The sequence below is a fragment of the Hydractinia symbiolongicarpus genome, chromosome 3 (assembly GCF_029227915.1).
Source record: "Hydractinia symbiolongicarpus strain clone_291-10 chromosome 3, HSymV2.1, whole genome shotgun sequence".
In the NCBI taxonomy this organism is placed as follows: Eukaryota; Metazoa; Cnidaria; class Hydrozoa; order Anthoathecata; family Hydractiniidae; genus Hydractinia; species Hydractinia symbiolongicarpus.
Genome location: NC_079877.1, coordinates 15117505 through 15144774, shown reverse-complemented (window position 1 = coordinate 15144774; position 27270 = coordinate 15117505). Strand labels below are relative to the sequence as shown.

General features: G+C 33.5%; 3 protein-coding genes across 6 annotated transcripts; 1 reads left to right on the top strand and 2 right to left on the bottom strand.

Moving 5' to 3' along the window:
- Window positions 1–17623, bottom strand: LOC130635923 (uncharacterized). Its single transcript, XM_057445447.1, has 2 exons — window positions 17481–17623; window positions 1–4612 (listed from the first exon to the last, which is right to left on the bottom strand). The coding sequence occupies exons 1-2, from the start codon at window positions 17542–17544 to the stop codon at window positions 1440–1442; spliced, it is 3237 nt and encodes a 1078-aa protein (XP_057301430.1). The 5' UTR covers window positions 17545–17623; the 3' UTR covers window positions 1–1439.
- LOC130635925 (uncharacterized) lies at window positions 5976–26824 on the bottom strand. Of its 3 annotated transcripts, none has more exons than XM_057445449.1 (6): window positions 26340–26824; window positions 25266–25323; window positions 24380–24486; window positions 13170–23432; window positions 11959–12142; window positions 5976–6287 (listed from the first exon to the last, which is right to left on the bottom strand). In XM_057445449.1, exons 1-4 carry the CDS (start codon window positions 26670–26672, stop codon window positions 23169–23171), a joined length of 762 nt encoding a protein of 253 aa, XP_057301432.1. In that variant the 5' UTR covers window positions 26673–26824; the 3' UTR covers window positions 5976–6287; window positions 11959–12142; window positions 13170–23168. The 3 variants fall into 3 exon arrangements, with proteins under 3 accessions (XP_057301432.1, XP_057301435.1, XP_057301434.1); XM_057445452.1 differs by lacking the exon at window positions 11959–12142 and adding an exon at window positions 8518–8879; XM_057445451.1 differs by lacking the exon at window positions 11959–12142.
- Window positions 8960–13859, top strand: LOC130635924 (uncharacterized). 2 transcript variants are annotated; one of them, XR_008982197.1, is made up of 5 exons: window positions 8960–9486; window positions 11959–12157; window positions 12269–12450; window positions 13058–13489; window positions 13782–13859. XR_008982197.1 is itself a non-coding variant. In XM_057445448.1 (4 exons), the coding sequence occupies exons 1-4, from the start codon at window positions 8974–8976 to the stop codon at window positions 13124–13126; spliced, it is 963 nt and encodes a 320-aa protein (XP_057301431.1). In that variant the 5' UTR covers window positions 8960–8973; the 3' UTR covers window positions 13127–13859. The 2 variants fall into 2 exon arrangements, 1 of the variants encoding a protein (XP_057301431.1); XM_057445448.1 differs by having other exon boundaries at window positions 13058–13859.
- Window positions 26825–27270: the final 446 nt, after the last annotated feature.

The following is a 27270-nucleotide window of genomic DNA, read 5'->3' as shown; positions in this document are numbered from 1 at the left end:
GTGGCTTGAGTGAATGTGTCGAGTAGCACCCTGGCATAAGCAAAAGCGGGGTTTTCTTTAAATGGCCGTATAAGTAAAATCTATAATCTTCACACTTTACCATTAAAGTAAGTACTCAGGAACCAGTTGTCAATTTAAAATCGCTGAAGTTTTACAGAAAAATGATATTGAACATTAGGTAGGGCTTAAAAATAAACAAATTAATGACTTTTATGGTCTAAAAGCAATAACAATAGCCATAAACCTTCTGAACTTGTTAAAATGTTTGAACAAAAAAGAAAACAGTGGTTTTGAGTTCAAAAAACATTTAAATTTACCTGCCAAACAAATTTTTGTAAAGTTTTATAGCTATTCCGACTCTGTTATAAGTTGTTTACAAAATTATGCAAAATTGTCAAGATGCTAAAAAACAATTCGTGTTTCATTTCTCTTTCTTATAATATTCTTTTTTTCATAACCCAATTCACCATTTAATTTATTATACATATCTTACGCTCGAGAAAAACATCAAGAAGAAAAATAAATAAAAGTAAACAAGCACTGTAGAGTTAAAATACCTAATATTATTCTTCAGAATGTAAATTACATGCCAAATAATTACCAATTCTTGTGTACAAGAGAAGGTATAGAAATCTTCTACACCATCTATAGAATGCCAGCAGATCAAGTATAAGAAGAAAAAATCCTCGCCTGAAAATTTTTGCTTTTTACTTTACGGATAAATAAAGTACTAAGTGGGTATTTGTTTATTTTTAGGAAGGCTTATAATAGGATAATAATAATTGTAAATGAACAATATAAATTGTTAAGGAATATATTAAATAACAAACATTTTTATCTTAATTCTTTTCAATAAAATATAATTTGCTTACAAAGTTATATATGCCAAAAGTAATTTTTGTTTTGATACACCTCCACCTTTTATACAAAGTACAATGTAAAAGTACAATGATTTATAAATATAAAGCCAAAACTTAAATAATAAGGTTTTAGGAATACTCAACGTCTGTGTATCACAGTGTAAAGTAAAAAACTACAACGGAGAAGCACCAGATGCACGAGAATGAAACTCTTTTGTATATATTCGAAACGAGACTTTAAAAAGTAAACCAAGACACTATTTTAAGACTTCAGTAGAGTGTACTTGAATAGTATGATTTAAATACGATAGGTTTTACCTTTGAGGCTCACGGGAATTTTTCTTTAACAAATATAATGATATGTAACGCGCTTGCAAAATCGAACACTGAAAATGTTAAAACTAAGTTCTAAACTATTAATTTCCACCATGTTCTTCAATTTGTCAAATTCATGCAAAGAACACTAATGTCAAAGAATTATCTACTACACAAAAGTATTACTATAAAATTCAAAAAGTTTTAAGGAACAAACAGTGTTACATGGTTACCAATCTTATTGCGACGTGAGAATGATGTTTTTTAATCTGTTTTCTTTATACAGCACGTTTTGATAATCAATTTTACCTTTTTAAAGCAAGCATAGAATAAAGCTACGATTAGGAAAAGCAACGGTAGTAGCAGAACGATGTCTTCTATCCATGTCAATACTATGCCAATCATGGTCACATCCGGCATACCTGTCAAATCATTGATATAGTAGAACGCCCAAAACAAATTCATAGCATTGAAGAGTAACAATAACGACATTGATATCGTTTCCATGTGATTTAAGAATTTGCTTCGAAATGGTTTGGTGTACAAATGGTGTAGAAAGAAGGAAAACAGCACTGGTAACATGACGAGCATTCTCAAAACAGGATTGATAATGCAAACACATAAACCCGTTATGATAATACGACGCACCAATACTACAGTTTCCCAATCAATGAAACCTTTCCCATCTTTTCTTTCTCTGTAAGGACCAGTAAACAAATGCAAAATGTATTCGATTTGCCTTTGCTGTTTTTCGGTGTAATCAATTCGAAATGTTTTTCTGTAAAGGATTTTCGAACGCATGTAGAAACCAAGTGAAGCAACAGGAAGTGTGAAGCAAATAAAAAATTGCTGTAATGTGATTTTATTTGATCGCAGCATCGTTTTGGACAAATAGATCGATAGTGGTAATGGAACAGTCCAGAACAGAATTATACATACAATCAGATACTGCCACCACTTGAAACACGTAATGTTACCTTGAATGTATAAATGTTCAGTTTCGTTGATTTGTACACAATTGATTAATTTGAAACAGAATACTGAGATTGAAGTATAACTAAGCAACATCAGCTGAACATAACAGGCTCCAGCTCTTGTTTCAAGCAAAGGTTTATTCCCATTCTCTGTACTCTTATACCGTTTGCATTGCCCATAAATCTTCTTAGCAAACACCACAAGCAACAAATATACAACAACGGTAGGGGAAAGGGCTAAATTAATACATGCTTTTCCAGTTGTTGTTAGAGTGTCGCTAGGACAAAGGTTTGCCATTCCAGTAGAAATAAATTGTATGTTCATAATAGACAAAAATACTTCTTTGATCTTTGAGACAAATCCTTGCGATGTTTTTAAATTGTGTTCAATACTGAGCAATGCGTGAGTTTGATAAAAGAAAAATATGATTGTTTTAAAGCCAATTGCATAGACAGTACTGTCTATGTCATTTTTCTGTCTTCGCCTCTGAGTTAGTTTACTTGTCAGATTTGGCTTGATATTTATGTCCTCTGCAATAAGTGTACTTTCAATAGTGCCTTCGAAAGGCAATATCATCTGATCGCAATCTGTTTCGTCCAACAGAGGGGTGACTAAGGATCCAGTATCGCTAGAGACACTATATTTTATTTTTTTCTTAACAATTCGAAAAAGAAATGCGATAATATCTTTATAATAGGCCAGAAATGTTGTATAAAGAATTCCATGAATACAGAACAAGCACCAAAATATATATGTTTTGCAGCTGCCTGTCCTGATGCAATCAGCATTAAAGTAATTCAACCTGTATCCGAGCTTGCATGATCCACAAAGTTCTTTCTCACGATTTGCATTGCACGTGTCATAAGATGTGCACTTTTCTGTTTTGTCTGAACAGCAGTAATGGGCTGGACAAGGTAAAAACTTAACGCTGTTATGCCTTGTCTTGTATCCCCAGAAATTGCTTTTACTAATTAGACCATTTTCACAGTTTCCACCGTTTGGACAATTGTGACATGTCATTTCAGTGGTAGTGGTATTGATCCTTATAATAAATCGAATAAACAGACTATTTAATTCCATAGATTGGCCTTGAGAGCTGTATTTTCCACTCGCGCATTTTAAACAGCGTAGAGAAAATATTGATTTTTGAAGCCCTGATTTGGTGGGTACAGTTTTATAATTACGAGGACATTCAAGTGTAAATTTTGTGAACCAAGAATTGTGACAGCCTAAACTGCATATAAATGGGTTAATAAATTCATGACTAATTTTATCTTTCATCTTCATTAAAACTTGATTTAAGTTGATTGGGCCATCGGAAAATAAATAATGACCAATATTTGGTTTCTTATTGGAGAAGTCAGTAAACTTTACATTAAAAAGAGTCAGTTGTTCCATAAATATCCTTTTATGTGAAGCCGATGATAAGCATATACTTCCTCCTATTCGACTTGCAGTATTTGAGGCAAATATAGAATTGTTGATTTGCAAATGTGTTTCAAAAGCAACGTTGTAAATCGCCCCTCCATATTCTGCAGAGTTGTTAACAAACTTACAGTTAAAGATGAACGCTTTTGTAACATTGTAAATCTCCAGAGCGCCCCCTTGAAAAGCAGTGTTGTTGATAAATGTGCTCTCTGTTATGATAAGTTGTTGAATATAACGCAAGTTTACAGTCGATCCACCTCCAATTAATCCTTTAATAGTAGAATTGATTATATGTACATTCTGGATATGTTTAATGCTTATGTCAGCACTGGATGAGCCAACAAATGTTGAATTCTGAATTGTCACTTTACTTCCCTTTCTACCTGTAGATTCCAGTTCAATCGTGCCAGAGAGATTAGAAAAATAACAATTATCCATCAGAAATTGAAATTTTCCTTTAATATTTATCGTCCTATAAACACGTTGTGGATTTTTTATTTCACAAGCCTGGAGTAATACTCTGCCAGCATACATTGGACCAAACTCAAGAAGGTTAGAACTGTAAAAGTGAGATTTCTTTACCGTTAGAACATTATTATCACCCGGGTGTCCAGTAAATACATGACCATATATATGGTTAAAAGCACAATTTTCAATGGTAGCAAATACTTTTCTGGTTTGGAATTTTAAAACTTTCGGCACCATAAGAAAAGTTATATTTGAAAGATGAAGATATTTTATTTCTTTTCCGTCCGTAGCGAACAAAAATTTTAAAGTTGCATTGGAATAAGTGGTTATTAGCGGCTGTTTGGAATCCCGGTTGTAATTTGTCAAAGTCAAATCAAACTTAAAATAAATTGTTGCTGGCACGATATAAGTTAGTTGTTCATGCTGTCCACCATCAAGTCTTATAACGTCTCTTGCTTTGCCTATATACTTGATTGCATAACCGATGGATGCACAAGGTGAAGAGAAGCTGCCGCATCTGTCTCCGTCAGTACCTTTGATTTTAGATACATGAACATCCGTGAGCTCTAGGAATGTACAAAATTAAGAGTTTCAATTTCAATTTCAGTGATATAAACAGTATTTATATTCCATTTTGGAGTTGCTAAAGCAAGCATAATGCGAAATATTGATCAAAAAAATGTTATGATATATTGAACATTGAACACACTATTTATATTAGAACCATTCAGCAAACAAAATCCCCTCATCCATTCATGCGAAATGGTATGCCATTATAAATTTATTCAAGTTGGATAAAAAAAATTCCGCTCAAGAACATTTTATACGAACGATGCACAGCGTGAAAAGGGTTGAAACTCCTAACCTGAATGTGTTCTCCAAAAATAATAAAAACGTTCCCCTGCCCTTTCCTCGGTTATTAACTCTCAGATATTTTCATCTCTTACGTCATGCTTATTCTGCATTTTGAACGTATCAATGTTGACAGCGAATGTTCACAGTTGTTATATCTAAACGTCTAAGCAGACCTATATGTTGGTAACATGAGAACTCTTTTCCACGCTATTTCGAGACTTCATGGATAAAAAACATTTTAAATTTAGCACGGCCAGAGAGTGCGAATAGCAGTCTATTATATACCTACATATATAGACAGAAACCTAACAGAAATTTCAACTACGAAATAATAATTATGTATTGATTGTTTTAAACAATCAAAGTTTTTGTAACAAAATATCGATATAAGCCTTTAAAATTATAAATTAACAATGGACAACCCAGTGGGCACACGACGTCTTTTCAACGTTGATTAGACGTTGAATTCTGGTCGCGACGTCGCAACCAACATTCAACGTCTAATCAACGTTGGGTCTGCAACGTCGATGCAACCGACGTAAATTCAACGTCTTTTCAACGTTGCCCTCCGACATGAATACAACGTCGCATCATCGACGTCTTTTCAACGTCGTTTCCACAACGTTGTTTCAACCGACGTGATATCAACGTTGATACAACGTCGAAAAAAGACGTTGTTTCAACGATCGTAAAACCGACGTTTATTCAACGTCGTACTGCAACGTTGATTCAACCGACGTCTTATCGACGTTTATTCAACGTCACTCCCGCAACGTTGATTCAACCGACGTCTATTCAACGTCGCACCCGCAACGTTGATTCAACCGACGTCTTATCGACGTTTATTCAACGTTGCACTGCAACGTTGATTCAACCGACGTCTTATCGACGTTTATTCAACGTTGCACCAAATTAACTTTTTACCGAGAATCTGTTCCGTTCAAATCTTATTTGTTTTAGTTCGTCTCACACTGGCCTGCAAAGATTTTTTTTCAACAGAGCGTACCAAACGTTCGATTTATTTTTTGTAATATTTATCAGGGGGTTTTTTGTCCTCGTATTTTGAGAGAAACAAATATTTCAACTTGTATTATGGATGTGAGACATTTAAAATACAATCCATTTTGTCAAATTATAATTTATAATACAATAATAACTGTTTATTTACTTCGCTTTCACATATTTAAACCTTTACTTTGTCGCATGTAATATCCCTCCTAGTCATTGGCGGGAAACTTTCGATGAGGAAATTCGCGCCTAAGCCCCTAAGAAGTTCGTATCAACTCACAAGGCGAAAAGGGCGAAGAACCACAGACGTGAGTAAAGTATTTCTGTACAGCATATGCTAATTCGTAAACTTTGCTTCGGTAGCATTCGTAGCAGAATCTAAAGAAAGAAAAAGTTAGCTAAAATTTTCACGCATATTTATTTGACACATTCTAGAAATAAATCGTTTGACCCTAAATTATTTTAAATCAAATTTTTCCATGTCGGCAAAAAATTGCCGAAGTGATGTTATTTGTCTGCATGTCAACAAGTCGACATTTCAGTACAAGAGAGATGGGGATTCTTCAGAATGTAAGAAAAATTTATTTCCAGAGACTTATCTCTAAAAAAACAATGCTAGCTAGATTTCTCAAAAAATATTTAATGGATATAATGCCCAGGCTGAGGTGGTCTTACTTTTTTAATGTTCCAGCCTGGTATTGTTATTTTGTATTTCCAGCTTTTTTTATTATTTTACAGTACATTACACATACTTGCAATCCAAAAATTTTGGCGGGAAGAAAATTTGGCAGATAACAAAAAAAATTAAATTTGGCGGAGAACAAAATTTATTAATTTTGGCGGGAATTTAATTTGACGGATAACGTAAAACTCATTAAAAATATGAAAGATTGTTTGTTTCTTTGTAAATCATGTGACAACATTAGTTTTTACTATCTCGCCTGCGAGGATAGTATTGGTTTCCAACTCGTAACTGGCTAACATGTCCCAAATGGTCAATTGCAACGTCACAGATTTAAACTTCGTACCTAAACTCTCTAAGTACTTAGAAGTCATCTAAATGACGTTTCAGACCAAAATTGGTATTTGTTTTCGACAAAATTTGGCACAGTTAACAAAAAAAGTATGCTGAACATAATGGTGACATCAAAATTTTGATTTTTTGTCACCTAAATGTCATTTTAGGCCAAAATTGGTCTGAAAATTAAAACTACTTCATTTTCGACCAAATTTGGCACAGTTAACAAATAAAGTATGCTGAACATAATGGTGACATCAAAATTTTGATTTTTTGTCACCTAAATGTCATTTTAGGCCAAAATTGGTCCGAAAATTAAAACTACTTTACTTTCGACAAAATTTGGCTCAGTTAATAAGAAAAGTATGCTGAACATGATGGTGACATCAAAATTTGGATTTCTTGTCATCTAAATGTCATTTTAGGCCAAAATTTGCCCAAAAATTAAAACTACTTTATTTTCGACAAAATTTGGCTCAATTAACAAGAAAAGTATGCTGAACATGATGGTAACTTCAAAATTTGGATTTTTTGTCACCTAAATGTCATTTTAGGCCAAAATTAGCCCAAAAATTAAAACTACTTTATTTTCGACAACATTTGGCACAGTTAACAAAAAAGGTATACTGAACATGATAGTGACATCAAAGTGTTAATTTTTTGTCACCTAAATGCCGTTTAAGACCATAAACGTTTCAATCGCGCCACTGTAACCATGAATGATAGGCTGTATTTTTTGTTAGCAGAAATTGTAGAATTGGGTCGCATTGTCGATGTTTCATAGTTGTGCATTTTTAATAGCGAGATAGTTTATGCAGCGCCTGCATCTTGTTTACATTAATAACCATCAACTTTAGATAAAAAAAAAGTCATTCGTCGTCAATACTAAAAGCATGTCCATTGAAATCCTCTTGTACAGTAGCAACACGAAAAAATTGGCGGATGGCGAAAAAGTTAATTTTGGCGGGGAATTTAATTTGGCAGGCACCGCCAAATTTTCATTCTACCAAAATCTCTGCCCTTAGGTATCAAATGATATAAAAACGTTTTATCATTATAAAATATTTTTTAGTGTCATGGCATATTTGAAAAGATACAGAAAAAATATTGCTGAAGTGAACAAACTTGCAAGAAGCAGTGATAGCGATGATGCAGTTGAAACTCACAGGGAAGGGGGAAATCAAATTTTTGAAGAGTGTTACATTGAAAGCAATTCATGTAGCATGGACTGTGATATTGACTCAACTGATACTGTAAATGACAGTGGCAGTAGTAGTGATGAAGAGTGGTTAAGTGATGCAATGGGAAACATCACATTATCGGAAGAACTTGCGTCATGGGCAGTGCGAAATAGAGTTACAAGAAATTCTGTTAATGAACTTTTGGACATCTTGAGAAAAAATGGGCATACTCTCCCAAAAGATAGTCGCACTCTTCTCAAGACACCAAGAAACGTGAACACAGATTCAATCTGTGCGGGAAAATATGTTTACTTGGGCATAGAAAATGGAATAAGACGAATGCTTCTTAACAATCCGAACATCACCGTAACAGAATATATCAAGCTTGCAATAAATATAGATGGAATACCTTTATATAAGTCATCAAGCACCCAATTTTGGCCAATTCTAGGTCAATTTGAATATGCAACACCATTTGTGATAGCACTTTTTTGTGGCAATAGCAAACCAACACCTGTTGAATACTTTTGCCATGAATTTCTGGAAGAGCTGCATAAACTTCGAAGTGATACCATGATCGTAAATGATATTGATGTACGAGTGGCTTTGCACTTTTTCACTTGCGACGCCCCAGCAAGGCAATTTTTAAAAGGCATAAAAGGCCATACAGGATACGACGGTTGTGAACGTTGTACTGTTGCTGGAGAGTATATCGAAGGTCGGATAATCTTTAATGACATTGATAAAAATCCCCGTACTGACGCTGGTTTTCTAAAATATGAGTACAAAAAACACCAGCTCAAATTAAGCCCCCTGATACAGTATATATAACATATGTTGTGTTACAGACTTTGTTTTAGATTACATGCATTTGGTATGTCTAGGGGTCGTTAAACGTCTACTGAATTTCCTGATTAAAGATGGTCCAAGACTATGCAAATTATCCAGAAATCAAATAACGTTAATTTCCAGCAAGTTGGTTCAGCTAAATGGTACACTTCCATCTGAATTTGTTCGTCAACCACGATCACTGAACGAATTCTGCAGATGGAAGGCCACAGAATTTAGACAATTCTTACTATTCACAGGGCCAATTGTATTAAAAGGTATATTGTCAAAGGAAGCCTTTACTCATTTCCTATCATTATCAATTGCTATCAAAATCATGTTGGAATCTAATGGTGGTATCAGGTCTGCTTACTTGAATTATGCTCATCAACTTCTGGAATATTTTGTGACAAATTCACAAGAATTTTATGGAAATTATTTCTGCTCATACAACGTGCATAATTTAATTCATCTATCATCTGACGTCGAGAAATTCAACTTGCCCTTAGATGCCATGTCGTGCTTTCCATTTGAAAATTACTTGCAAATTCTAAAAAAATTTGTTCGTAATTCACAAAATCCTACAGTACAAGTAGTCAAACGTATTACTGAGCTTGAAAATTGTGGAACAAAATATTCAAAAAAAGTGCTAAAAACAGTGATGTCAAGTCGAAATAGAGATAATTGTTTTTTATTGAAAAATGGTAGTTACATATTTATAAAGGAAATTATGAATGAAAGTGTAATATGTGATGTAGCAGCTAACGAGATCACTGAAAGCTTATTTCATTCACCTTGTGACTCAATGAAATTAGATATTTGCCTTATTCCACAAAACAAAATGCGATTGTTGAGACGGATGGAAATACCAATGACAGAGCTGAAAAGGAAAGTGGTAAATATTGTAACGGAGAAAGGTTTAGCATTATTTCCACTACATCATGATGTTAATTAGGATATATATTTATTAATAACTGATATTCAATGTTAAACCTCTTTATATATTTTTAAGTTTAAATTTAAGTTAAACTAATTCCATCGACTTACTAGAAGCAAACATCACTTTTTTGCTTTGGTGTGCACCAGTTATGCTTGACACTTTCAGGTGGTTGGAGCATGCTGACAGGCTGCCTTATAAGAGGGCGTGCCTGGCACATGCAAGCATACTTATAGCAATCTATTTGAAGATATAACTTTTGATTCAATAACCATTTAAAATTTTTGCTATTTTGCTTTCATGTGCACCAGTTATGCTTGACACATACAGGTGGTTGGAGCATGCTAACAGGCTGCCTTATAAGAGGGCGTGCCTGGCATATGCAAGCATTTATAGCAATCTATTCGAAAACATTGTGACAAAAAAATATATAGCTGAAGCTAAATATCAAGTATTTAGTAATTCTTAGTTATAAATCATCATATTTAAAAAGCTTCATGTTTTGTTCCAAAGCCCATGTAAATTCTTTTAATTTGTTTTGACTTAAAAAATCCAACTTTTCATGAAAAAGGCATATTGACTAAAATTTAATCCCGCGAAATATCTGAACTCGATCGATTCGCAAAAAATTGTGACATTTAAGTACTTGAAAGACATTCATAACTATGCAGAAGTGAAAATGCTGATAAATAAACGTAGAGGATTGAAAACTTATGATTGTATTGTCTGCTTGAAGGTTCCTTCAATACATTTTGTGCACCTGTGGAATTCTATTAAAAAATAGAGTGCTTGCTTGCTTGATAAATTACAATTCTTACACTAAAATTATAACAAAAATAAGAAAATTAACTTGGTGATCACTACTTGCTTTATACCAGAGACCTGCACACACCACTAGTATTATGTATATATACAAATTAGGTTAAAACTTAGTTATTAAACTTGTAATTATTGCAAAGAGCTGGAAAAAGATTGAGATTTTCTATCAGCCAACTTCATGCCTCATTCGACAGTCTTACAATCCGGTATTTGATCTTGTCATGTTAAGTCAATATTTAAATCCTTAATTCCCTTGAGTAACCATTGTTTTATATTAGCTATATTTGAATAAAATGAGTTGGAGCCGAGCAATATGGTTGGAAAACAAACAAGAAGAAGAAGGTACAATACCAACAGTTTGGATAAAAAATAATTTAGTCTACTGGCCAAGTTTTTTGAATGTCGAGAAGGCAGCTGCAGAATTAAAAGAACCTACAGCATTATGGCACAAATTTCCACTAGTCCGAGTTAAAATTACAGGAGGTACGATGCTAAGTGGCTTTACTTCAATTAATTAGTCAAATACAACTTTAAAAAAAACTAATCATGTATCAGAACCATTATATATTATCTTTACAGATAGAAAACTATGTGAGGAGTTTGATTTCACAGAAACGGATGACGAAGAAGTCATCACAAAAAAACAAAGCTCGCCGTCTTGTGATGTATTGTTTACAAAAAGTATGATTAATTTTGTATTCCAGAAATTTTTATGCAATTTTTATGCAATTCGTAAAAGCTTGTTACGTTTTTACTTTGTGTATTTCGAAATGTTCAAAGTTTTCAAACATTTATTTTTGAAAAGCACTGTTGCTATGATTTTTTTATGCAAAAATGAAAACTTTTAGAAAAACCAATACCAAGTGAACCACCAATGACATATCGACATATAGAAGATGATGCTCAAGACTCTGGTAAGTGCTTACATAATTTTTTTACAAAATGTTCAAAACAGATTTCTTATTTGTATATACATGTACATTCTTTAAGCACAAATATGTGGAATTTAATATGCACAAAGATTAGTACATAAGGCATATTATATACCTTAAGGGTATAAAGTGTGAAAATAAAAAAAGTGTGGGATTAATTTTAGTCCCTCAATTTTTTTAGATTAGGGCGGAATTAATTAGTGTTAATCGGCAACATTTTTAGGAAGTGCGATTTTAGTGTTTTCATGGGATAACAAGTTTCACACTTTTTTATTTTGCACGCTTTTATTCTCGCACTTTTTTATACCCTTAATACAACATTGATATTAAATACCTTTTTTATGTGCTTACAGACTCATCCATCATGTCACCAGAAGTCAGACCATTGATACAACATCAAAACACAACACCAACACATACACCACCAAATAGTTTAAAGAGGAAGCATGTCAGTCCAGTAAGACAAACACCATCTGGATCACAGAATGCAGGTGGAAGTTCTGGAAACGATCCCTTTCCTATGTCGACAGGAAGTAAGTTGTAATTACAAAGCAGGATTCAATAAAATAGATATGTTTAAAATATCCCACTGAAATACATGGTATATATATATTTAGTAAATAAAAAATCCAATTATGATTTAGAGTTTCAGAAGAGGGTATTGTATCTCCTAACCGATATCAGGAATTTGTTGGGAAGACAAAATGAAAAAGCAGCAGAGCCGGACACAGCTCAACCACAGGAGCCATTTGAACTGCTAAAGAGTGTTCAAGAGCTAATAGAGTTTGAGGAGACATTAAAAGACAAGTCAAACTATGATAGATTGGTCAGTTAAACATTTACATTCATTTTTTCCCAAAGGATACATGAAACACACTATTTAGCCTGACAGCATGTTCACTTATTCTCGGATCCGGGTTAACATGCTTGGAATTTTCTGATCATTTTTAACAAAAATGACCAACATATTTAAATTCAGCATCAAAATTTATGGAAACATGCAAATTTTCAAGTTTATACACTAAGTACAACTGCCAAACTTTTGATGTTGTATGAAGAAATGACCACACAAATTAACTGCAGTGAAATTTTTTAACTCTTATAAAATTTAAAAACTTTAAATTACAATAAATCCTGTTCTAATAATCTCTTGGTATTCTAAATTTCCTATGTTATATAATTTTTGCTGATAAATCCAAATATGCCACTCATTTTTCTCAAAAGTTCCTTGTTTTCTTTTTCAAAATTTGATAATGTTAACCTGGATCTGAGAATTCTTACACTTCTAATGAAGTGTGAACACAGCTTAAAGAACTGCCTTTGTTGTCCCTCCTGGAAACAACTATAGCTAGCTAAATACTACTTTTCTACTTTTGTGTTTGTGTGCACCTGTAGCTAGAAATATATTTATTGATATATGTTTCATTTTACAGCTATCCCAGTTATCAAGAGTTGGTGGCTCAAAAATTCGCGAAAATGTGAAAAATGTTCTGTTAAAGTGAGTCAAAGCATAAGTACCCCTTAGAGAATTTAAAATGTACTAACCTTTGTTGTGTAGTTTACAGTGGTAGTGGAAAATCACTTTGTTGTGCCCACATGCTTCGTTTCATCTTCTCCATAAAAAAATCGTGCACGAGGTCCAAGAATTATTTAATTGAATGAATAGTTTACGGAATGCGGCCCCGCAGCCTAATGGACTCGCAACTATATATTAAATGCGCTTACGATGTCGATTGTTTTACTTTTATTCCACTTTCATTATAGAATCATGAATAATGAAGTAATGTCGGCACTCAACATGAAAGGGAAGGGAAAAAGTGAAAAGGTTGGGTTTGCAAGGATGAACTTATATAAAGCTGTTGTCGGTTAGTAAAAAAATCCTATTCCTAATATTCAATTTATATATGTGCTTGTAAGCGTTTTAGTTTGTTGTTGTTAATTTATTTATTGTCGGTTAAAATATGTACAAATAAATACAATAGCTCTTATTAAAGTGCTAATCCAAACCGACAAGTTTGTATTAAGTTTTTCCCGCCATTTCGAGGGGTCGACGTTCAGGGGGAAAAATACACATTAATCTGAGGAAATCTATTTGTCCAGCTGTTGTACTGTAAACTACCTCCATCAATATGTGATAAGAATTTTGTTACGTTGTAGAAACTGTTATCAAACATCAAAAGAATGCGACAGAAGGAGAAGTTCGTGCGTGTACGGCATCAATCCTTAAATATGCACCTGATAGATGTGGAGGAGCGGGAAGAACTAATGCCGAAGAAAATTAAATCGATTAATTTTTAAATAATTTACAACTTTTATATCAGAGAGGATTATAAATTTTTCAAGCGCCGTAATAAATTCTTCTAGCTTATATTAATTTTGATTGGGTGGCAGAAAATTAGAATGGCAAAATGTTAAAGTGATTTTAGCTCAACAATTTTTAGTGTTTCTACTAGAGATCGGACTTGTGACTAGTAAAAGTATGGAATATGCATGAGTGGGTGCTTTTTTTAAGGAAATACAGTGCTAATATAATATTCATTATATTTTTATTGTAATTTTCAACCTCGATTCCTGGACTTCTTGCACCTGGTGAGGACGGTGGCTTTTCACACTTTTTATAAAGTATAGCATCATGATCGTATTTATTCGCATCTGGTATCCTTAACAAACACCCTTGTATTCAACTCTGACTTCATTAAGAAAACATACTTTTTCTCTAACCAATGCTTGATTAAAGACTTCGGTGCAACAGTTTTGCTTGACACTTTAGGTGATTTGAGCATACTAACAGGCTGCCTTATCAGGAGGCGTGCCTGGCACATGAAATCGCAGCTATAAATTTGCAAATACTGCACGTTTAACAACCTCGTCATTGCTGCGTTACATTTTTTGCATTGGGTTGGAACGCTGGAGATTCTCACATAGTACCAGTTGTGAATACTTGAAATATCGTTTTTATATTTTGTATTATAAAACTCCGTTAAGTTTCATTTAGGAAGTTTTCAGCGGAGAAGTTGTATATACTGCCGATGTTTATAATAAAAAAATGACATATCGTAGAAATGATTTTATTTCTTTTTCGCAATAACCATGTACAAATAACGTAACACAAATATAAGCGTCGGAATCATGCTAGGGAATAGATACATGGACATGTAAACTATGGACATATAAAACTGAAGCCACAATGGCGATTATGATTTGATTCGGTCAAGTTTGTCTGTTTCTTAAGGTTGAAAAGACGCTGAATAACGGTTGCGAGAGCATTTCCAAACGACGTTGATTAGACGTTGTTAGACGTTTTTTCAACGTTGAAAAGACGTTGCGAGAAGTTATTTCAATGTTTAAAAGACGTAGCGAGACGTTGTTTCAACGTTGAAGAGACGTTGCAGGACGTTGTTTCAACGTAGCTTGCGACGTTGAAAAGACGTTGATTTTACGTTTCAAATGAAAGTTTTTTTGACGTCTTTTTCCGACGTCTATTCAACGTCGGACATCAACGTCTTTTCAACGTTGAAACAACGTCCTGCAACGTTGTTTCAACGTTGAAAAGACGTTGCGAGACGTTGTTTCAACGTTGAAAAGACGTTGCGAGACGTTGTTTCAACGTTGAAAAGACGTTGATGTCCGACGTTGAATAGACGTCGGAAAAAGACGTCAAAAAAACTTTCATTTGCAACGTAAAATCAACGTCTTTTCAACGTCGCAAGCAACGTCTTTTCAACGTTGATTCAACGTTGAAGTGCCCACTGGGAACATTCAATAGCAGAGTTAGAAAAAACATTACAAGAAAATTAGAGAAAGATATTTGACTCCTTTGAAAGATATTCCATTACTTTGTTCGATAGAGCTGTTCATTTTCTGTTTATTTAAGTTATGCTTGCAAATTGCAAAAATGTTTGGTATTTTTTATTCTTTTTTTCTAGTAAAAGTACTTCTGATGTGACTATTTACTTTTCGGTCCAGAGTTTACCAACATACTAAAGCCAGGGTGTGGCGCTTGTATTCATATGTCTGCCCACTGTGACGTTGATAGAAGTTTATATTTTTACTAACATATCGTTGTAGCCTTAAAAGCCGAATAGCTGCTTTAAGTATAATGTCATATGATGATTTAATAGATGAGTTGCAAATGTTTAGAAAGTTCCGAATATGCGTGCGCATCCTGAAAGGCAAGAAAGAAAGGACCACATAGCAAAATTAAATCTTTATTATTGAAGATATTATTTCGGTTTGTCTGTTTAGTATTCATATTTCTGTGGAAAGATTATCATTTCCTGAAAATGATAGTTTAGTAGTCGACGTTTCGGGAGATCCTTCTCCCATCATCGGGCAAAGTAAAATGATGTTGTGCATGTATCTTTATTCTAGTTAATAGACTTTTAGGAATATAAGATTGAAAATGAAATTGAATTTGTTTCTTCTCAACTAATATCTTCTATGTTAAGAGCAGACATTACCAATTTTAGAGTCAGTTTTTTTTTACACCTAATATTTTTGATCGTCGCGGTTTGTTGTTTGACTACATTTTTCGCCTGTGCACATGCGTACGCATGATCATTGTTCTCGATGCAAAATCAAAACAGTACGTCATGCTGCAACTCATCTGTAATCGAATGTAAAAGCGATAATGAAAATTTTATTGTTTTCTTTTTATTATTTATGTCGTGAATGTTTTTTTTATTTATTTATGTTTTCTCTATTGGCCTTGTTTCGTTTAAGTTCCCCTTATGTTTTATTTGTCTTTTTGTTCTTTTCCTGGTGATATTCAGCATTTCTATTTATTTTCGTTTTTGCTTACCGGTGTAACATTCAATCACTTTGCACATTTAATGTAGTAAATATGCGAACGTCACAAAATGTCGTCGCTTTGGCGTAGTAAGGTTATTACTCACTAATACCTTACTATACCATGCTAAGACAAAGCACATGCATATACAATATTGAAAAAGTAGAATCTTACAAACCTCTAACATACTCTTTTTGCCTACAAAAAGGGAGTCAAGAAGCTGCAACTTAGTACTTAAGTACTCTAATGAAAAGTTAAATCTTGCTGTTGGTAGCACAAGAGACCAAAAAGATATGAAATTTAGCCCTATTTGGCATGGGCTTTTTTTTACCCTTGTAAGTATGGGGGGGGGGGGGGGGGGGCATAAAGAGCCCGCGGGCTGTAACTTTTGTTCTGTTTGGTTTTAAGTGACGAAACTTGGCACAAAGAAGCAGCAATGTGCTGTGACTTAATTGGTGGCAGTTGGTCATAATGAGACAATGGTTGGAGAAAATATGTTTTTTTAGAAGTTTTCGATTTTTTATCTTTTTTAAAACTATTTTCAGTACTAGTCATTAAAAGAATTAATATAGGAAGGTACTATGTTATTAGGAAAATTTACAGGTGTTTTGAACACAAAGAATTCCTTTAGGGAGAAAATGGAAATCGATCAGAATTTTGGTTTGAAAAATTAGTATTTGAGAACCTTGTTTTTGGCAGCTCTCATGGAATAATTCTTGGTGTATCTATGCGCATTCATGTCAGTAACTACTCAATGAAGGCAAATTGGATTGACATGTGACAAAATAACCTATGACGTCATCATATAGCGATAGATATAAAAATAAGAAATTACAAATATTCCGGTCTGCAAATTACCAACATTCCGGTCTGCAAATTACACAGGGTGTATGTCAATATTGTATGATCACTTTATGTCACTATCACTTACATAATCACATATTTATACAACTTACTAGTTTATAAAACATCTATTTTTAGCACTATAGCAAAATTTGATATGACCACCTGTCAATAAAGGACAAAGTGACATTGACAGAATATGAAGTATCGTTAGATATACTAACCTGTCAGCGGGAATATTTCCAGTGTAAGTAATATATACAAAGCATTCGAAATGTTAAATTTCATTGTCTATTGCTACAGGAATTTAAGTTTGTTTCTCTTTTCTGTCTTTCGCTTTTGGCTGATACTTGTGATACTGTATTCGTTTTCTCAGTTTTAATGCAAAAAATAATGTAATACTTCCCCCTGGTGGGTATTTACCTTTTACAAAAGATAAATAAAGCGAACTTTAAAGTAAAGTCGAAATAACAGAAATATCTCAAGTTACTCTCTTCCCATGGCACTTCCAACGATACAACGTTCTATTTTCTCCTTGGTAAAAGTAACATCGTTAAAAGGCGAAAACAATTTACGGTCAATTAATTGTCCATTTATTTCAATGATAAATGAGACAATATTGGCCAAATTTATTAGTCGAATAATTAAATTCTTTTACAAATACGATTATCAAGAGAAGGGCAAACGTCAAGGGTATTGTTTTTAAATATCATAAAGCCAAGAAAGAAAAATTGATTAGGTTATGTTCTGTTCACAAAGGAGAACGTGAAACTAAAAATGAAAGACATTATAGTGCTAAACAATGAAAATTATTTTACATAAAGAAGAAATACTATTATTAACGAATTTCAGGTTAAAATTAATGAATTTAAGTACCACTTCAATGTTGTCTTTTTAATTTGGAGAGCTTTTTTTTTCGTGGACTTTTTCTTTTCAGTTTGAAAAATACTCTGTGCACGAAAATGAGACTTATTATCTTTATATCTATTATGCTTCTGCCTACGTCAGAAACCAGGTTCAAAATTAGGACAAAAAAACACAGATTCTGTATAATTAAGAAATTTTATTTAAAAATCTGTACACTTAAACATAGTCCCAGCCTATGAAGAAGACACTTTGAAAGAAATAATTTATTCTTAATTATTATTAATACATTGAAAAAATAAAATCACGAATGAATAACTTGAATAATTCATTTTAAAATATGCAGTAGACAATAGTAACTGCATGCAAACAAAGTATGAATATATGTTATAACAAGCAATACATGAAATAAATTTTGTTGCAAACTTTTTCTTGCTTTTTTTTTTGTCGGAACATTTTTTGGTGCCTTCTTTATTTTAAACTAGGCGAAACGATAAATTATAATGGGGGGGAACGGTGGTTAATGGCAAAAAAGAACATTTTAATCATAAAGAATCACGTGATGAACAGTGGTGCGAGCGACGCACTCAAAGTCAAAATAACGTTGATTCAAGCAAACTCATTTATCGACGATGAAATTTGAAAGTTATTAAACATTGGAACGATTTCAGCGCTCGTATATTTTCAAAAATTACTTGTGAAAAAAACAGGGCGGGCGGAAACGCTTTTAAACATTGAGCACAGACGTGATAAAAAATTAAAGTAATTTTTAGCATTAAGCATTAACTTAGTACAACTTAAAAATTCACACCAGCTATTTAGAAATTTGCTTTAGAGGTAAGGAGACGGAAGCCCATACCTGGCATTTGATGTTGAGCAGTAGAATTAGATTTATACCGTAGAGGAATAACATTTCTACTACGCAGTAAAGCTGTGACCATTGCGCAGAAGACGAGTTTTCACTGCGCAGTAGTCAACGTTCTACTGCGCAGTAAAACTCTTTTTATTCCGCAGTAAGCATCAAAGAACAAAAGAATAGTTAGTCCACTGCGCAGTAGAAAATGTTCTACTGCGCAGTGGTGGTATTTTTACTCTGTAGTGGAAATATGTCTACTGCGCAATAGAAATACATCTACTGCGCAGTAGAACATGTGCAAGTGTGCCGACCGCATTCGGTTCACTGCGCAGTTGGACATTGACAAATGCGCAGTAGAACTTCAATTGTTGCGCAATATTGGGCATTAGACAATTTCTCCGGCATTTCATAATGGTTGACAAGATTTTTAAAGTCGAAAGTTTGTTATGCGCTTCCGTTTATAATACATCGTATTTTAATTTGATTGCTTCTACCCTACTTTTGGTTTGACTCTCGTCGTGTACTTTCATTTCAGAGATGGGCATTGAAAGATAGATTTCTTGCTATTTTTATCATGCTTGCACTTATGACGTTATCTTAAAATTGATTTTTTAAAGTTATAAAATTACTGTCGCATATATTTAAAAATATCTTTTTTGTTATCAAGCTCTATGCCATTCCGTATAATCAACGTAACAAAGTGTTTTGTCTGCACTGCGCACTAGAATGTTTTCTAAAGCGCAGTAGATCTGTGACTACTGCGCGATAGAATTGATTTTACTGCGCAGTAGTGATACATTTCTGCTGCTCGGCAAGGGTGACAGACTTAGGCCACCGTAAAAGGAACCCTTAATTTTGTCGAGGACACAACGCGATTTTATCCATTTAATTCCCTTCCCTTGTGCATTTTACCCCAATTTATTTCGGGTTTTTTTGAAACATTTGACCGGGCGGGAAAAGGGCGGATTACGCCCCAACGCTTTAATAACTTTTGTTAGGCTTGTGTAAATTAAACCGAACTTGGCACAGTTATCGTACGTCATAGAAGCAACACAATGGCAGGAATAGTTTTCTGGTTATGACAGCAGTTTTTCTGTCAAGTCATCGAAAGCTGGAAATTTGTCCAGAATACCACTATTTCTTAAATTTCATTTACTTTATTTGCAGAGCAAATTTTTATGTTCTGTTTGAAGTTTATGAGATCTAAATATAAGTTATTGAACATATTTCTCGATTTTTACATTCAACATCGACGGGAAAATCGGTTTCATCACGTCTCTAAACTTTATAGACTGATTTCCCTTGATGAAATAAAGCTGTGCTGTAAGTTTCAAATTCCAAAGAGATTCCTAACAAAAGTTACTCTAGCTATTTTTCATGATTAGAAGGATTTCTTACAGATTTTTAAGGTCAATTTTAAGTAACAGCCAAAATCTAAAAGCTCTAGAAGTTGTATTAGATAAATATTAAAACTTAAATTAAAAATTATCATAATCAGACACCGTAGCAAAGGTAAGTTTTCAAAGATATCGGCACGTAAGGCAACTCCACCATACAGGGAAATAGCGTTAAACCGCTTAAACGCTTCCTTATGTAGTCTAAAATTTACTATATATATTTTTTAAAACTAACAGCTACTTGGTAAGAAAATCTAGAAAGCATCTACACAGATTTTCGAACCCAAACCTCGTAATATGCCGAAAGAAAGAATACCCGTATCTAACAAACACCACCCCCACAGAGAGGGAGTGGAGAGCCATATTTTTGTCGACCATTATAGCTATATTGTAGGTGCGTTACAAAGGTTCATGGGTAGTGGACATTGCCATGTTGTAGGTCAGGAAATCGACTTTTTTAACCCAGTCTGTAAGCATACACCACTTCCGGTCAAGTGACACAAACAAAAATTATTTCTATATCGGTAAACTTCTAAATCTAACTTCTAAATGTTCTATTAACGAGGATTTTTAAATTCTGATGAACGTGTCTCCTGCAATAGTCAACAGGTACTGACATTGAACCCAAAAGTAAATGCGTTATGTTAGCTTAGGGGACCCTGTCGACCCTCCAAAACCCTTCGGATAGTAATTTTTTGATTGTCATAATGGAGGTGATGATGGTATAATTAGCTGTGGAACACACAGCTTCTAGTTTCGGCTAAAAGCTCGGGCAAGATCCTGATCTTCTAAGATTTAAGTGAAGATATGCGTATCTCGGACGCGGTTAGTAAAATTGACGTTTAATCTGCGATTTTAAAAGTTGCATAGCTCAGGTTTGGAAAAGATCTCTTTTTGTTTAGGTTTTCTATGCTTCTATATGCTAATAAAGATACCATCACATCCATGTAAATCTTAGTAAAATCATTTTTATTATCTTGGCTATAACTGGCGTATGTATATAGCAGGCCAGCTAACGTGGTCAGTGTCAGTAGATAGCAATACAGACAGCTAGCTATAGCTATTGTGTGCTTTTCTCCAAAGCTTTTCATTTAGTTTGGTATAAGTACATTTTGTGCTATTCATCGTTATTACTTCTTGTGCTATCTTTTACCAATCTGAAGCTAGCCACAAAAGTAAGGAATGCCTCCTTACTTTTGTGGCTAGCTTCAGCTCAGGTCAGCTATAAATCTTGTAATAATACCCTGCAAATTTTAGCTGTAATACTCTGCTTAACAAAGTATCTTTCCATACATCATAGTTTATAGTGTTAACTTCACAGCAACAGAAAAAAATTTTTTATCCCAGTGGTATAAAGTTTCAATAAAGTTTCAATGTTTACGTTTTGACGGTATAATAAAGTGCAGACTATATAGAAGAAGAAAATTAACAGTCGGGAAGAAATGATAATTAGCTTGTAACAGGATAGTTAGTCGATGCTTATACGGCAACGGTGTTGTCGTTTCAAGAGCATTCATAAATTGAATCAGCTAATTATATAATATACACTACAAATATGGAACTGTGGCCATGCAGTACCAGGAAAGTCCGTATTTATAAGGTTAATTAGCCGGTATTAGTTTGAAAATGAATATCTTTCATGCGCAGTTATTTCTTGTTCTTATTTTGTTTTTTATTGGAACATAACATGCTATGAAACTAGGCAGATGGAAGATCGATATCGAAGAAAAGTGTAGAAATTGAAGAATAAGATCCGTATAATTAGCCACACAAGCAGCTAAATTTAATGTATATACCGTATAACTTCCTGTATTGGCTAACTGTCATTTACAGGCTAATTATCAGTTCTTCCCGACTGGTTAAGTTATGATTAAAAAAATTGTTAGGTTAGTAGCATTTTTTCACTGATGTATGTTGTAAATTAATTTGCATGCAAAAACTAGATTTTAATTTCAAGATCAAAAAATGCCTCCACTCAAAATTAAAGTTTGTAATAGGCTGGTTGGTTACGGATTATTGCATGTTTATTTTTCCTGTTAATTTGCAAAAAGATCTTGGGAATATATGAAACTAGTCTGAAATTGCTCAGATTTGTAGAAATTTTCTGCAGACCATCTGTGAAAGGGCGTTGTATTGGACTAGCCTTCAACCCATGAAACAAGGGTTGGCTCAGATATTTTTGGACTTGCCATCCCTTTTCCTGGCATCCTCAGTGCAAAATGACAATTCGACTATACACCAGTTTGAAAATACGTATATTATTGAGCTTGCTGCTTAGTGACTAAACAGAAGGGGTTCTACATTTTTGGTTCCACAGCTTCATAGCTGTACAGATATCTTGTTTACTAACTAAAATGAGCTGCATTTTTAATTTTACAACTTGATAAAAGCGGCAAATAAAAAACCCATAACAAACATATTTATTCCAAGAACTTATTTAAAAACTATTATGATAATCCTAAAAAGATATAAAAATATTAAAATACTGACTGAGCTGGTTATTTTTTTGTTTTTCTATTGTTCTAAAAATAGACCCATCGTTTTTATTCTGAAATCGCATGTTATTCTTATAAGCGAGAAAGCGTGTAACGTATTAGACCTTCCCCCATTCACTCTAAATTTAAATCGTGTTATAATATTAAATAAAAGCTTGAAGGAAATTTAAATGCTTTTGAGCTATAACTATTGAGAGTGTTTATTTTATTTTATTTTGTTTTGTTATTATAGCGTCTGGCATTAATTACAAAGGATTTGATGTAGAGATAATTTTTTTTGTGAAAGCTGCCTTGAAACTTTTATTGAGTGCTTCCTTCCAACAAAACAACACCAAACTGACATTTCTCTTGTGATATTTTGAACTGGATATTGTTACCATAGGATGACACAGCGAGGCGATCATTTTTCTGAAGCTTTACGACACTTGATATGTAGCGCGTGCAAGCTTCTGGACAGGTGGTCACTGGTACAGACGCTAGAACCAACGTTTCTTGGCGATTTTTTGAAATGTGAAAGTCCATTATTTTTCGCCTAAAGCTGTCTTTATTTTGAAAAAAAAACATCTAAATATATACAAATAAAAGTCGTTGTAGTTAGTGTAGTTTAGGTGATGGATTTTATTATACACAGACCTCTAGTATGTACCAATTTATTTATTAGGCTTTTTTTTGGTAATACACTCAATCATAGTGCCGTGTTTTTCCTGCGCACGCAGAAATGGAGGTAACTTTTCCGCTTATTATTATTATTATTATTATTCCGAATATTTATACAGGATATAGCCACTTCAGTGTTTGAAACACTGTTATCAATGTGGGTCCTGTGTTCGGAATGTATACATTAAGTATACACCGGCATTACCTACCCAATTTCCCTCACATGGCATTGGTTGACCCGTAGCTGTAGTAAAGACACTTGCTAAACATGCCCGCGCTGTGGACCGAACCACGGACCTTGTGATTACGAAGCGTACTCCATAACCACAAGGCCACGCACTATTTTGTTCACATTTTTACCTCCATTTCTGCGCGTGCATCGGGCATTACGTAATCACTTAGATGCATGCGCAAGTAAATATCGGGACTGTGACTCCATGTATTCTGTCAAAGAAGTATTAGCTACAATGCCACTTTTTCTAAACAGGTTCTTGGTCGCTGCTCTCAGTGTCTACTATCTGAGATTGTACCCTAACACATTTTCAGCACTTTTTCTGATTTTTGAAGGTTTCGAAGTTTGTTAACTTACAGGCAGTACGTACTGAGCTACTTTTTAATTAATCAATAAGAATAAAGTAGAAAACACTTCCACCTTTGATTCTGTTTAAGTTGAGCATATTGTGTGGTGTGAGGTGCGGCCATTAACGCTTGATTTCATAGCAGCCTGAATGTTATCCTCATTTCTGAAAGACTGCGTTAATGGTAACTTATGTTAGGATTTAATCCCTTATCAAACACTATAGCGCTAAGACACCGAACTGTGCCAATGTAATGAGTTTACTTTGTATACGTACCTGAGCGTAAACAAAATAAACTCCTGGTGTGTTGATGACGATAAAATTATTTGTGTAGTTAATGTTTCCAACATTTAATGTGATTTTCCAGTCTGGGAATAGACGCCCTGCACAAAAGAATTTCAAGAATAATAACAGTGAAAATAATGCGCAGACTGCTACATGCTTTTAAGAGCATAAAGTTTTATATAAGATACTGGAAGCATACCATGACGTAGGAGTTTGTTTGTAAGAGACAAAAGATTCTTTATAATTAAAGTTGTTATCACTTGAAAGACGCTAAAATGTATTATCCGTTTAAGGGAAAAGCCAAAACAACCTTTCTATGTTTATTTAGAAAGTCAATTCTACGCTTGAAGTAAAGATCTAATTCAGAAATTAGGTGTATGGAATAATTGGGAAAATTGAGTTACAGGGTATAAAACATGGTACTTGATATCAAAAGCGATAGTATTTATCTTTGTATCAACTTTTGTAATTGTGGCGATTCTAAGAAGCCAATTGGTTAATTAGATGATGACCTATCTCTTATGCTATTGACGACACAAACAATTTTTTATAATTTATTTTCTCATTTAAATAAAGCTCTTAAAGTTGTGAGTGATAAATGTAGTATAATCAGTGCTGTCTTATTCGACCATTTTCCTCAAATTACATATGGATAGATTGTTAATGAAAAACATAAATACGATTTGAACGCTTACCATCATTTCTCATTATTTTATTATGAGTAATTATCTATATTATACGTCTGTCTGTCTGTCTGTCACGCAAAATGGTAGCTTAGCTGTGCGAGTAGCAAGACGCACGCAATGCGGTATAAAAAGGGCGGGCGAACCCGTGGATTTTCCACGGGCTAACGACTAGTTATTTATATTAGACCCACCTCCATTGCTCTTTACTGTTTGACCAGTCTTCCCGCACAAACTCAAAGCAGTAAAGCCCTATAAAATAAAATAAGCAGTAACATAAAGTCCGCAAATTTCTTTTGCCTTATACAATTTCTTGTGTTTCTTTCATGTTTCATGTTCTTTCAAGTTTCAACGTGGTACAAAATAGGGCATTTTGCCAAGACCTTTAAAACATTTTCTCTCTGTTTTTGAATTTCAAAATAAATTGAAAAAATTGCCCCAAGGGTACACCCATTCTTGGGCATTAAACTTTTTGCTATTGAAATTATGCTGATGTATTTTTCACAGAAACAAAACCTGAAAAAAAAAAATGAAATTTAAACGTCGGCAAAATATTTTTTACAGCGTCATCATGCATTTATTTTACTTCAAGTGTAATGAACCCTACACGGGTTGATAATGCATTTGAGTCTAATATGTGATTTTATGTTCAGTTTAAGAAATTCCCATCAAAATCGAAAACAAAAAAAAATATAGTTTACGTTACCACGCATGATGGAGAAATACAACTATAAATTCAATAGAATTTATAGTTGTATAAATATTATTTCCCTAAATTTAACTAACTGTAAATTTCCAGTAAAGAAGTAAAAAAAGAAGATCGATAGGACGTCCCCTTAGCTACTCCCAATTTGATTATTTATTGTGTACATGAAAGTAATTTCCAGTAGTGTATAAAACAAAAACGCTGAAAGTGCCTATTAGGTCATTTGTTTCTATGGCACTGATTAATAAATTATTAATTAATAAAAGATATTATAGAAAAAAATTGTTTTCTAAGAATTTATTACACTTCTTTTGTAACTGGACATGATTTAAAAGAAAATAAGTAGCCATATGGCAACTAAATTGAACAGAAAACGATAGTAGGAATTGTAAGCAATTTATGGTGAAAGATCAAAGATTTATGCCAACTTACTTAAAAAAAACACAAAAAAAACAAACTATTCTATCGCAGTTTTAAGGTATATAGAAAATAATTTCTTGAAACATGCATTAGAAAAGGAACACTACAACGACAACGCCTTGTAAAGTATTTATTTAGTTACCTTCTTGTTGATCGAGTGTATTCTTCGTTGTTCCAGTGTCTTTAATTTCTGTGAAAAATTCTCCAATAACTTTGAATACAACAAGACGTTATTCTTCGCTTTGTTTACCAACGTCATATAAGAAGAGGTCTGCTGGATCAAACTCTGTCTGCGATCTTTCTCTGCGTTTATTTTTTGCAAGCTTTCTTTTAACTTGTTTTCTGATCTTGTGTATACATAACCTACCCAAGTTAATAAGCAGAGAAAAAGGAGTGAAAAGAGAAGTGGAAGACACAGTCTTTTACCATATGAACTGTTGCTCTTTGTTTTATCTTGGGGCGATACTGCGTGCATTTTTGTTAATAGTGTGTTTATGTATCCCTATGTACAGTTAAAAGTTAAAACATAAGTACAAACTTTCCTCTTAGCTACTTCGTGTTGCTTTTTTCTAACTTTCTCTTTCATAGTGGTTGCGTAAAACATTGCGAATGTTATTATTCCCATTTAATTATTCAGATTACGAGCTTTCAATATTGTTGTTTTAATATTTATAACATCCTGAAAGAAACCACTGGAAGCATCAGGAAATTCCCTATAAGTTTCATTTTGATTACAAACAATGCAGGCTACGTGTTAGACATGGGAATTAGTATTTCCACTTAACCATGTTATAAAACCCGTTACAAAGTTTATCCAAATCCTTTTCCATTTTTTTAACTAGGTGTTTTGAATAGAGTTACATAAATTCATTTACTAACAATACTGTGGAAGGTATTTCTTTGTTGAAGCTGGCTTCTGTAGTGTCTCCGCAAAAAAACACCATGGTTTTGTTCCATTTAGGAATTTTAAAATTTAGCGCCTTTAGATTTTGAGAAAATGCTTTAAAATTCGATGAAATATGTGCATAGATACAAACGGATATGTTGTTTTATAATTTGAATTCCATTTCTGT